This window comes from Hemiscyllium ocellatum, chromosome 23, assembly GCF_020745735.1.
Source record: "Hemiscyllium ocellatum isolate sHemOce1 chromosome 23, sHemOce1.pat.X.cur, whole genome shotgun sequence".
Taxonomy (NCBI): domain Eukaryota; kingdom Metazoa; phylum Chordata; class Chondrichthyes; order Orectolobiformes; family Hemiscylliidae; genus Hemiscyllium; species Hemiscyllium ocellatum.
The window spans coordinates 49526227-49539331 of record NC_083423.1 but is presented as its reverse complement, the minus strand read 5'-3'; the positions used below and the strand labels follow the sequence as shown (position 1 = coordinate 49539331).

The window sequence follows — 13105 nt, the reverse complement described above, 5'->3', positions numbered from 1 at the left end:
GTAAAAGTTGAATTTTCATTAAGGCTTTAAGGTTAAATTTATGGGGTCAACTATTACATGGATACTATCTCGGAGGGGCTGAAATTCATGGAACAGTCCAAAATATCATTAGTAGAAGCCCAATTGATCTTTTAAAAAAAACTAGTTATGGTAGTTATCGGATAAAGACAATAGAAACAAAAATGAATTAGTAAGCTTTTATACATACATACAAAAAAGTAGAAAATATGATACAGCTTACATGATACATCTTTAATTAAAGATGCCAGATTCAAAAGTTGATTAAAATCACACTGGTCAACTAGGTATATAACTATATTCCACAAATGCTACAGGAGAACAGAGCTCAGCTGAGCTGCACACAAAGGGAGGTTGTCACCTGATCCTGACCTGATGCATTGTAAACTTTCGCGCCAAATCAGTGTAAGTGTACATCAAAACAATTCATTTCCTCATTATAACATGTACAAAATAATACTTTGACTCACAAATGTAGATCTGTTATCGTAAAGAACTAGAGTTGACTTTTACTTGAAATATGTGGAAAATTCCAGATTTTTTGGCCAAAGTTAACAGGTCGACTTTTACTCAAGAATATATGTTACTTCCCTGGCTCATTAGCAATGAATTATATTTTTAAATGCTAGCTCATCTCCCTCAGTGTCAAGAATTAAAATGAAGTTTTAGGTGCAATGGGTTAGAGGACATTGGAAATTTAGACCACGATGTGCAGTGAAATGACTTTAAAGAGACACATATACACAAAGTAGATGCTAAAGTACCTATTTTCAGATTACATACCTTCAGTCTTATAAATACTACTTTAACATTAGCTAGCTAGCAGGACTCATTGCAATTCTGGAAATCTAGACAGTTGGAATTTTGAAATTACTTTTTATAAACATTGGAAACTGGGGCAAAGGTTCAGGTAGCCCTGATTTATCAAAGTCTGACTTATGAACCCTCATACTTAACAGGGCAATCCTATCCAGAGGTGTAACTTTAAAAAACATACAAACATTTTCTGTATTTATGAATAGATGCTTTACACTGTCCTATGTTGAGTTCTGACTTGGATATGCAATTTAGGCACAACCTGGAAGCCATGCAACCTGTTGAACCCACAATGCCATTCCATACAATAAGGCTAATCCTTTGTCTCAATGTTATTCTCCTAGTTCCTCCTCCTACAACTTGACAGCTTTAGCTTCTAAAAATCTATATCACTCTTAAATACATAGACTTAGCCCTATAGCCACCGTTGGTAGAGACTTCAACAGGTTCACAACTGAGAAAAGACAGTCCACCTCAGTCCAAAATGGTCTACTGCATATCCAGAGACTGTTAACCCCTTGTTCTAGGCTCAACGAGAATCCCTCCCATCCATCAAAAATGCAGAAATTACAGGTCCAGTCCATTCAATGTCTCTTCATTTAACAAACTGATCATCACTGTCTAGCTTTAGAGCTTGAGTATGAACTGAGGAGTGGAGATCTGCAAACCCACTACTGGTTGCAGTAAAAGCTTACTGACATCAACTATAATCGAAAAGCAGGTACAACAAAGAACTTATTGCCAATAAGAAAACCAGCATATTAAAAAATAACAAAATACCGTCAGGTTATACTTAAGTGAGTGTGGCTAATTAAATTATTACATAGGTAGGTTCACTTGGGGCTGACAATATACAGCCTCAAAAAAAATGGCTATGCAACTTCACCAGAAATATTATGGTATGTGCAGGACAGGAAGTGATATTCACAGCCCAGTAAGAATGCATACTGATTTATTTCTTTGTAACTACGCATAATGGCTGAATATTATAAAACTTTCAAAACATAAACCGTTTTGTCTGAAGTGTAATTCAATAAGTAGAAAAAATGCATCTCCAGCAACATTCTTGATTTACCATATTGCAAGAATTCACTACCTATTGAGAACATTCCTATCACTTATTTCCACATCAAGATTCTGTTTTCCAAAGATTGAGAAGGCACCTTATTTAAACACTTTTTTCATTCAGGGGAAGAAGGTGACACTGCCAAGGTCAGTATTTAATCGCCCACCCTTACTTCCCTCTAAAATACATATCGTGGCCTGCCTAAGTGAATAGAAACTAAAAGACCTGCAAGACCATAGCTTCCTAAGCAGGGTTGTCAGCTGAGATTTCAAGGTCCCAAGGTGAGAAACAGCAATGGAAATCTGAGTAAGCTTTAATAGCTGTGCTCTTGGTTTAACAGCCCCTTATTTTTCTCCCTCAATTTGCATTGAGGATCACAACAATTTTCTCACACACCAAATGTGGTTAAAGTGAGGAAAAGTTTGGGAAGTACTATATAAGACTATTGCAGTGGGTCGTTACACGTCATTCACATAGAGACCAGTCCAAAAGAAACAGACAGCCTTCCCCCAAGGATATCATTAAACCAGAATTCTAACACCAATCTGGCAGTTTCATGATCAAATACTGATACCAGATTTTTTTTTGGTGCAGGCTTATTGCACTGAATTTAAAATTTCTCAGCAGCCATGGCAGGGTTTGAACAAATCTCTCAATCATGAGCTCACCACTGCTTTTGATCTGTCAAATAAAGCTCCAAATTTTAGATAGCAGGCACAGACCTCTCATCACATTACCCAGCAGTTTAAATTTGCCAACAATAAGGCCAAGACCAAATAATACACGGACTGCAGTGTTTTGAAATTACCAATACTGATCTAATAGAACATACTCTTCCAATAAATTACAATAATAAACTAAATATTGCCAAAGTGAAATAGAGAGGACTTTGGACCAGGACAAGTATTCAAAGAACAATGTAATTGATTATTTACTTTGTCATACCTTGATGAGGGATTTGATTTCACAAGGAACACTTATTCAAGACATGTTAGCATCAATGAACAATCAATCTAATCTGCTGCTCTGCCAGAACTCATTTTACAAGTCTGCGCTTGATTTTTCCCACTTCCTTTCCTTATTTGCTGGCACACAAGTGTAACTCACTTCAGACTTAAGATTGATGAACGGATTACAGTCATAACTACTCCACTGATAAACACAAGATGTCATCAACACTGACACTTCGCAACCCACCAACACTCTTAATTCAGGTTTAGTCATACAGTCACAATCTCTCATTCTACCTTTAGGCTCCTTCCAAAGCAGTATTCATCCCAAAAAAATCAGCTATAAAAGCAAACACACTGGTAGTCATAAAATATGCTCATTTTTTACACGCAGGCATTCAATTACTCCAGCATTTAACCATTCTTTTCACCTGCTGTTTTCCAACAACTTAAACAATAATTACAGCTACATCCATCTACAACTCAGCCTTTAGTAGAAGACTAAACATTGCCCAGCTGCTAGTCTCTTCTAAAGTGATCCATTTTTCACTAAGAATCTTTACCCGAAATACTAAGCCAATGCAAAATCACTTAAGATATATCATACCATGTGAGAAAATTAGAGATTGTGCACTTAGCCAGGATTAAGGCAGCTGAATATTATTTAAATGGAGAAACATTTGCAGAAAGTTATAGAAGAGTGATATGGAGTCCTCGTCCATAAGTCATAAATCTAGCAACCAAGTTCAGTGATATTTAATGACACAGTAAGCAAATGAAATGCTGTCCTTTATTTCAATAGAAGTTTCGTTAAAACTATGTAAGGTACTGCGTAGACCACAACAGTGACCAGTTCTGGGCCTCTTATTTAAGAAGAGATATACTGGCATTGGAGGCAGTCTAGAGAAGGTTAAAAAAACTGTATGAAAGGATTGTTTCATGAAGAGAGGTCTGCATTCACTGGTTTTTAAAAGTATATGAGGCAAGCTGACTAAAGATTTTGTTTTTGAGCAGATTTGACAGGCTAGGTACAGAAAGGCTATTTCCTCTTAGAGTGGTCCAGGTCCAGAGGGCACAATCTCAGAGTACGGTGTTAACATTTAAAACAGCAAAGAGGAGAAATTTATTCTGCGAGGCTATAAAATCTGTGGAATTCTTTACCACAGAAGACCAGCATGGCTGGATCGTTAAGTACACTCAAGGTTGAGACAGACCGATTTTAATCAGCGAGGGATCTCTAAGGGAAAGCAGAGCAATTATCAAATGAGGATTATCAGATCAGCCACAATCTCACCAACAGCGTAGCAGACTAGATGGACTGAATTGCCTACTTCAGCTCCTACAATTTATGTCTTATGTTGAGCACAACAATTCTTAGCGTGGAACCTATTAAAGACACTCCGAGATTATGCAGCAATTTGCACTCCAAAAAGTCAAACTTTACAGCTAGTGAGTATGATGCATTAAAATTTCAAAATTAGCCTTCTGCTTGCTGACTCCCAACCCAGTGTGGTTGAACTGCAATCTTTGTGACGCCAAGGATCAGTGCATCAATGCGCTGTCGCAAAAACACACTTAAATGGAAATAGTGCCCAAGAAAAGAAAATGCCTTTTTCTCAGCTCCAGCTGTTCTTCACTAAATTTACATTAGTTTTAGCTTTCACTCAATGATTTATGAGAATATCTTAAGGCAAAAGATGGGTCTTTGGAAGTTCACATTCAAAAAGCTGTTATACTGGATGATTCTGGCACCAGAGTTTTGAGAAAACAAGCTTTAACCAAAATCCATCAGATGCTTAGTTCATGACCTCAGCAGCTTCACTACAAAGAGAGACATACTTGCAGCAGTGAGTGAAATGGAAATCTCATCTGTAATAATTTAAAATTTTCTAATGCTGATCCTCTCCATATTAAAAGTGTGACTATTTACATTCACAAACAATCGTTTGCTGTGATGAAAAGCTGAAATTTGCCAAGGCGCAAGTTCACATGCAAGCACAGTCCCTCAGTTTCCACCTCAGCTGTACTTAGTTATTGCCAATATTTTTCTATCAACTATACATGTTGTTTCACAATAGATTCTGAACTTATATGTGCACTAGGTGTGATAAAGACTTTACTCTAAGGTGGCTTCTGAAGGTGAAACTGAAACAGCTTATAAGCATAATACAAGATTGAGAAGGATATCAGCCATGTGGCTGCCTGGTCCTTCAGTGGTTAGCTACGGACCAGGGTTCACTTCACCCTTGGGCAACTGTATGTGGAGTTTGCAAATTCTCTCCATGTCTGCATGGGTTTCCTCCCATGCTCCGATTTCCTCCCATGCTCCAAAGATGGGCTGGCTAGGTGGATTAGCCATGGGAAATGCAGAGTTACACAGTGGGCGGTTTTTCAGAGGGTTGGTGTGGAATTTACAGACCAAATGGTCTGTTTCCACATTGCAGGAATCTCTATTTCAATGAGCTACCTGGCTAAGTGGCATTTTGTACCAACATGGAAGATAAAAAAATACTTTCTACGTTATCAATACTTCCTTCAGCAATCTCCACGGGGATGGCTTTAAAACAAACACAATCACAGATCAACATACAAAAAGTCACATGAAACAGGAGGCAGCTACTCTTTCCTACTCCAGATGTAATTCAGTTGATGTCCTAATGCATACCCACCACTCCAACATCCAAATCAAAGTTCAGACAAATTTCACATACCAGTGTTTCAAAAGCAGAACGGAGATTCTCCAAACTGTATCGTTAATCAATTGTAACAAGTTACAAGAAAAAGAAAATCCTGCCACAGAAGTTCAACTTAAAACATACTTTAGTGCCTGTTTCTCAACCAAAAACAAAACTAGTCTAAAATCAACAGACTTAATATCAGTCAGCCAAAAGACCTTTTCAAAAATAGTGATAGTTTGATTGCAATTTTTGCCACCAATGTGCAATCATCACTGGACTTGCTAATTTGGAAAACGATAGCCAAGAGTGATACTGGGGACAGACCAGCACAGACGTGATGCCATTGAGGATGCAGAAATGAAGCTGAAAAAGGATGAAAGTACACTTTTTTAAAGTTAGTGGCAGAGTGTTATGATGCTGTTTCAAAAGAAGAACAATGCTCAGGGAAGTGACCCACTGGGTCAATGTCAATGAGCACTGCACTCAAACTGCAAAATTGTGGATCAAAATGTGGTCAAGATGATGCAGGGTGTTCGAGTGTGGCTGAATATTGTATCAAGTATATGAAACTTAAGTGTTACGAATTAGCAATGTGAAAACGAAGAGTAGAGCTAGTTTTGATCCATTATTTCTTCCGTGAGAGCTTAATTATACTTTTCCTGAATGATGGGACACTGGATGACTTCTATGATGACAAAAGCTGAAGTCCCCTTTCATTAAGGGATACGGACATTTCAGAATTCAGAGCAACTTTCCACACCTGGGCTCCAATCCAAACTGAACTTACTTCAACTCAAATAGTTCCCTTCCAATATTAAACCAAGTTTAAAGCACAACAATGCAAAATTAATTATTTTTAAAAAAGGGCAATGCCATGCAGCAACTTAAAGATTCAACCAACAACTTGAATTTTCAACCCTTCTGGCCTTTACCTATTATGAAATAGGAAATTACCATCATTTTCAGTGATGTTTACATTTAATAAATGAATTACAACACCTCAAAAGGATAACACTCTCTCACATTTAACCCAGACACAGTTTCAACTAAGTGGACACAACAAAAAGCAACAATGTTACAAAAATGTTAACACAATTAAGATTTCACATGGTGGAGGGAAAGCACAACACATAAAGCTACACTGGGACATTTATCTGAATTAATGACCCCTTCAGCAGAGAAACAGCTCAGCACATAATGGTGCACAGGTGCTTTCCTTCAACATAAATCATCACCAGAATCTTGCTGTAGATTTCTCAGAAAAGAAAGAAATGAGAGAACATGCACTACTCTAAAAGTAAATTAAGTTGGTAAGATAAACCTCAATCGTACCGGTATATGTTTGGATCAAGGAGCAAAGCAGCATCTTGTGGTAGTTTAGACAAATGAACTGCTTTTGTCCTCAGTTGAGATCTGTCATTTTCATTCACCCACACATCAGGCAGACTGCAAAAGGAAATATTGAGACATTACTTCAAAAAAAAGAACATTTACGTTTCATCCAGATAGGATTAGAAATTATTCACTCACTTTATTAGAAGTCACAGCAGATTTTAAAATTCCACAAAATTTCATCTTGATTAATGTGAAGTCTCAAAAATTATACAGTAGAATTTTTCTTCAAGAGTTTAAATGAAAAATTGTTCTGTACAAATTAAGACAAATACTAAAATCAATATTATTCATTTATCAACTATAGGAATGAGGATAATACGATTAGTGCCTGTAGCATTTCATTTTCTTCATTAACTTTCACTGCTTTGCTTTTGCTGGCAGCTAGCTTGGACAGGAACAACCAACGTATCTTCTGTTCTGCTGGATGATGTCTCTCCTATTGACTGGCTGATCATTTGATCATCTCTATCCTCTCAGAACACAGCCAAATGAATGAAAAGAAACAAACTACAGTACACTACATACGTATAGATAAACACGTATGTGCTCACCACCAGTGTTTCCATTTGCACCCCAAATGAAACAATGATCCAGAAGATCAAATGATCTATTTTAAAAACAAATTGGTCTATCGAAGATAGTGCCCACACTATTTTCCAGCAGTAAACACTCAAATCTGTATCATTTGGACTGGAAAAGGAGAAGGGCTCTGAAGGTCGATCGATCAGATTTAACAGTGCCACATTATTGTTTGCAGGAGCAGGTGGTTGAATGGGCAGCCTGTCAAATCAGTAGCAATCAGCTCTGCATGTAAAGATTTTAAATGATTTGACAGGAAATTCTTCATCTTAATGGAGGATAAAACAGGTTGTTCCATGCCCCATGCTTTCTTATCAATAATTCAATTAGATTAGGCGACTGATTTCTGAAAACCTCAAGTCTCAAAACAAGCTCCTGAACTTCTCGCAGTTTAATTAATTTAATTTTATGTCACATTCCAACTTTGCGGTCCTTAGCTTTCTCCACCAGTCCAAAGAAATTCAGTGCAAGCTCAAAAAAAACCTTCACTTGCAATCCCGCAGTTTACAATATTCCAGACTGAACATTGAGCTCAATTCCAGATTACCACCACCACCCAGTTTTTTGAGCAATAGCTGTCGATAACTTATTACTTATACCCTAACCTCATCTTTTAGTTTTTGTATTTATTCAATTATCAGTGCCGTGCACCACCTCTTTTGCCATTTCTTTGCCTCTACCTCTACTTTTCCTCTATATTTTAAAAGCTATTAGATTTTTTTTTACTTTTGTATTGACAAAATGACATAACCTGAAACATGAGTCTTGTTTCTCTACACAGTTTTTGCCTTATCGGGTCCCTAGTTGTGGTCTCACCTGTAGTGACAAAAGCAAAGTGAACCCATTTAACTTTTACGGGCCACCCTTCAGTCTGGAAGGAACATCTCCAGTCAGATAACTTTTTTCCTTAATAGGTTGAACTGTTAGTTTTAGTAAAGTTCTTACAATTTTGTTCACACCACTCTGATATCTCTTAATATTGAGTAGACTTCCAGTGAAGACACAAGACTCTTGGTCTCAGTAAATTAAGAGTTATGAGAAATGGACGGCAAGAAGTGTTGAAGCAAAAGATCAGCCTATTTATGCATCGACCTGGACCCAATATACCAGCCACTGCAGCAGACAGCTGGAACTGACAACCGGAAGCGGCAGAGACAAACCACTATAAATGCCGGAGGAAACAACACAGAAGCGCTTCACAGGAGGATCCCCAGCACTGAGGATGTCACCTAGACAGGGGACAAAACGTCTGCAACACAAATTCCCAGCTCGGCGAACAGAACTACAATGACGAGCATCCGAGCTACAAATCTTCTCACAAACTTTGAGCCGGTTTATGCATCTATTTAAGTTCTCATAATACAAAAATCAAATCGTGGATCTAAGTTTGCTCACGGAGCTGAATGGTTTGTTTTCAGACATTTCGTCACCATACTCGATTGCGTCATCGGTGAGCCGCTGGTGAAGTACTGGTGGTATGACCTGCTTTTTATTCGTCTTTAGGTTTCCTAGGGTTGGTGATGTCATTTTCTATCCTTTGTTCTGAGGGTAAATGGGATCCAAGTAAATGTGTTCGTTGAGGCTATTCCGGTTGGAGCACCATGCTTCCACAAATTCTCACGCGTGTCTGTGTTTGGCTCATCCTAAGATGAATGTGCTGTCCCAGTCAAAGTGGTGTCCTTCCTCATCTGTAAGTAAGGGTACTAGAAAGAGCGGAGCATGACTTTTTGTGTTTTGAAGTGTTGGTATCTGACAGCAGTGTGTTCACTTTCTCAAATGTAGTCTTTGATTTAAAATAGAGTCTAGATTTAGAGTAGGGCTGGAAAAGCACAGGAGGTCAAGCAGCATTTGAGGAGCAGAAAAAAAAAAAAGAAATTCCACGTTTTGGACAAAAGCCCTTCATCAGGAATGAAGGCAGGGAGCCTCCAGGATGGAGAGATAAATGGGAGGGGGTGTGGGGCTGGGGAGAAGGTAGCAAAGAGTACAATAGGTGGATGGGGGTTGGGATGAAGGTGATAGGTCAGAGGAAGGTGGAGCAGATAAGTGGGAAACAAGATTGGCAGGTAGGACATGTCATGAGGATGGTGCTGCGCTGGAAGGTTGGAACTGGGGTATGGTGGGGAGAGGGTAAAATTAGGAAACTGGTGAAGTCCACATTTAAGCCCTGGGGTTGAAGGGTTCCGAGACAGAAGATGAGGTGTTCTTCCTCCAGGCGTCAGGTGGTGAGGGAGCAACGGTGGAGGCGGCCCAGTACATGCATGACCTCGGAAGAGTGGGAGAGGGAATTGAAATGTTGGACCACCGGGTGGTGGGGTTGAATGTTTCGTGAGACCCAGAGATGTTCTCTGAAGCACTCTGTGAGAAGGCGCACAGTCTCTCCAATGTAGAGGAGACCGCATCGGGAGCAACGGATACAATAAATTACATTGGTGTATGCGCAGGTGAAAATTTGATGAATGTGGAAGGCTCATTTGGGACCTCGGATGGAGGTGAGGGGGGAGGTGCGGCACAGGTTTTGCAATTCCTGCGGTGGTAGCGGATGGTGCCAGGAGGGGAGGGTGAACCTGACCAGGCAGTAAGGGAGGGAACTGTCTTTGCGGAAAGTGGAAGGTGATGGGGTCCATTTGGAGGTGGCGGAAATGTTGCCAGATGATGCAATTTATGCAGAGGTTGGTGGAGTGGAAGGCAAGGATTGGGGGGTTCAGTCCTTGTTAGGGTTGGAGGGGTGGGGTTTGAGGGCGGAGGCGTAGGATGTGGATGAGATGCATTGGAGGGCATCTTCAACCATGTGGGAAGGGAAATTGCAGTGTTTAAAGGAGGCCATCTGATGTGTTCTGTGGTGGAACCGGTCCACCTGGGAGCGGATACGGCGGAGGCGGAGGCATGGGGAATATGGGATAAGGTGGGAAGAGGTGTAATCCAGGTAGCTGTGGGAGTCGGTGGGATTTTAAAAAAAGGGAGGGTCAAGTCGGTCGTCATTGATGGTGATGGAGAGGTCCAGGAAGGGGAGGGAGGTGTCAGAAATGATCCAGGTGAATTTAAGGTCAGGGTAGAACATGTTGGTGAAGTTGATGAACTGCTCAACCTTATCGTGGGAGCACGAGGTGGTGCTGATGCAGTCATCAATGTAGCAGAGGGAAAAGTGGCGAGTGGTACTGGTGTAACTACAGAAGATGGACTGCTCTATGTAGCCAACAAAGAGACAGGCAAAGCATGGGCCCATGCAGGTGGCCATGGCTACCCCTTTCATCCGGAGGAAGTGGGGAGGATTCAAAAGAGAAATTAAGGGTGAGGAGCACTTCAGCCAAATAAATGAGTGTGGAAGGGAACTATTGGGGACTTCAGGAAAGGAAAAAAAACGGAGGGCTTGGATGCCCTGGTCATGGTGGATGGAGGTGTAGAGGGGGATTAGATGTCCATGGTGAAGATGAGGGGTTGGGGACCAAGGAAATGGAAGTCTTGGAGGAGGTGGAGGGTGTCGGTGGTATCTCGTATGTATGTGGGGAGTTCCTGGACTAGGGGGGATAGGACAGTATCAAGGTAGGAGAAGATGTGTTTGGTGTGGCAGGAGCAGGGTGAGACAGTGGGTCGGCCAGGGTGGTCAGGCTTGTAGATTTTGAGAAGGAGGTAGAATCGGGCAGTGCAGGGTTCCTGGACTAGGAAGTTGGAAGCTATGGGTGGGAGATCTCCTGAGATGATGAGGCTGTGCATGGTCTAGGAGGTGATGGTTTGGTGATGTGGAGTGGGGTCATGGTCGAGGGTGGTAGGAAGAGGTGTCTTCAAGTTGGTGTCTGGTTTCAGCGGTGTAGAAGTCAAACCACCACTGCACCCTCTTTATCCACTGGTTTGATGCTGAGGTCGGGATTGGAGCAGAGGGAGTGGAGGACTGCACGTTGTGAAGGTAAGAGGTTGGAGTGAGGGGAAGGGGGTAGACTGGTTGAGGTGGTTAATGTCTCAGTGGCATCTGGAAATGAAAAGATAGAGGGCGGGTAATAGGCCAGCACAGGGCATCCAGATGGATGGAGTGTATTGGAGATGTGTGAAGGGGCCCTCAGAAGGTGGGAGGGAGTCCTGATTGAAAAAGTGAGCTTGGAGGCGGCAGAAGAAATGTTTGATGAACGTATTAAATTCATTGACGCATGGATGGAGGGGGACAAAGATAAGGCCTTTGCTGAGGGTTGATGATTTGCCCTCAGTGAGTGGGAGGTCTGGTAAAACTCGACAGGGCTGAGAGCTACGACCTGGGGCAGGTGTGGAGCTGGGGGGGGGGGGGGGGGGGGGGGACCTGTAACGGGAGTGGGTATAGTGGTTGGGGGAATGGGGCTGGAGTCATGAGGAGTGATGTTCCCCTCAGGATTCTGGTGAGGTGGGGATGGTGATAGTGGGATCTGTGGGGGGGGACAATGTCAGCAGTATGCAAGTGAGTGGCATTGGTTGGGGGCGGAAGTGGTGGCGAACATGGCAGGAGGAGGTGCGCGAGTCGCTGACATGACATCAGCGATTACATCAGGGGCGTAAATGATGTCATGCATGAAATAGGGGCGCAAGGGACTGTGGAAGCAGAAGCTACATCATCGATCGCCGTGGGGATGGTAACTATACCAGCCTGATGGCTAATGGCGTCCGAGCAGTTCTGGAGGCCAGGGGAACCTTCTGCAATGTTTGAGGAATGCTGATTATGGAGGTGGGTATACAAAAGTTTGTTGTACTTACAGTTTTTGATCTTTGGGACAGTTTCTCCTACAAACAGTATTTCAACACCATCTCAAAGTTTGTCTAGTTGTTTTTCTGCAGGTCTAGTTTATTTTCATTTTCTGTATTTGTCGCTGTTAATATCTATGGTTTGTTGTATTGGGTCTGTCCATTCATGGTTCATTGCATTAGTGAGTAAAGTTCTTTGGCACAAAATTTCCTGGTTGTATTTACGGAGTTTGTTGTAGGCATCATTAATCATTTCTCTCAGCATTCTGCGGCCGTTTTGCTTTGCCATTCCTTTGGCTAGTGGCGTGTTAAAGGTACAAACACAGTACGACAAGACATAGACATTAGACAGCGACAAACAAAATGAAAAAACTAGACCTGCAGAAAACACAAGACAATTTACAGAAAATAACAGACAACACAAAATCATGGATTAAAAAAAAACTTATCTGACTGACCCTTAATATACACTGAAAAATGCGCCTTATTAAGGAGGATTAAATTACAAACCTCCAGGATTCGGAAACAGATTTTTTAGCATTAGAAATAACATTGAAAGACAACGAACTCTCAGAAGAAACCCAGCAAACCATCAGACAGACAGGCAGTCACACCAACATTGAGGAGGAAATACACAATACACAAGGAAAGGAAAGTACTAGAAGGACTAAAAAAATTGTACATCCTACCGGCAGACAGTGGACACTTGACAGTCATTTTAAATCAAAGAGACAACGTTGAGAAAGTGAATGCACTGCTTACAGATACCAACACTTACCAACAAGTGGCAATAGACCTGACCCCACAATGAGAGAACCAAGTCACAACCCTACTCAAAAAACTTCAGGATGTTCAAGGTTTAGATTAGATTAGATTCCGTGCAGTGTGGAAACAGGCCCTTC

At 41.2% G+C, this 13105-nt stretch overlaps 1 protein-coding gene across 5 annotated transcripts in view; it reads right to left on the bottom strand.

Annotated features, from left to right (window-relative positions):
- The window catches only part of aebp2 (AE binding protein 2), a 77502-nt gene that overhangs the window by 14069 nt on the left and 50328 nt on the right, over window positions 1-13105 (bottom strand). For all 5 annotated transcript variants that reach the window (XR_009645939.1, XR_009645940.1, XM_060843230.1 and 2 more), the window contains exon 7: window positions 6861-6974. Coding sequence is in view for 3 of the 5 variants with exons in the window: in XM_060843230.1 (XP_060699213.1) it covers window positions 6861-6974 (114 nt within the window). In the remaining 2 variants the exon portion in view is untranslated. The remainder of the gene's footprint in view (window positions 1-6860; window positions 6975-13105) is intronic.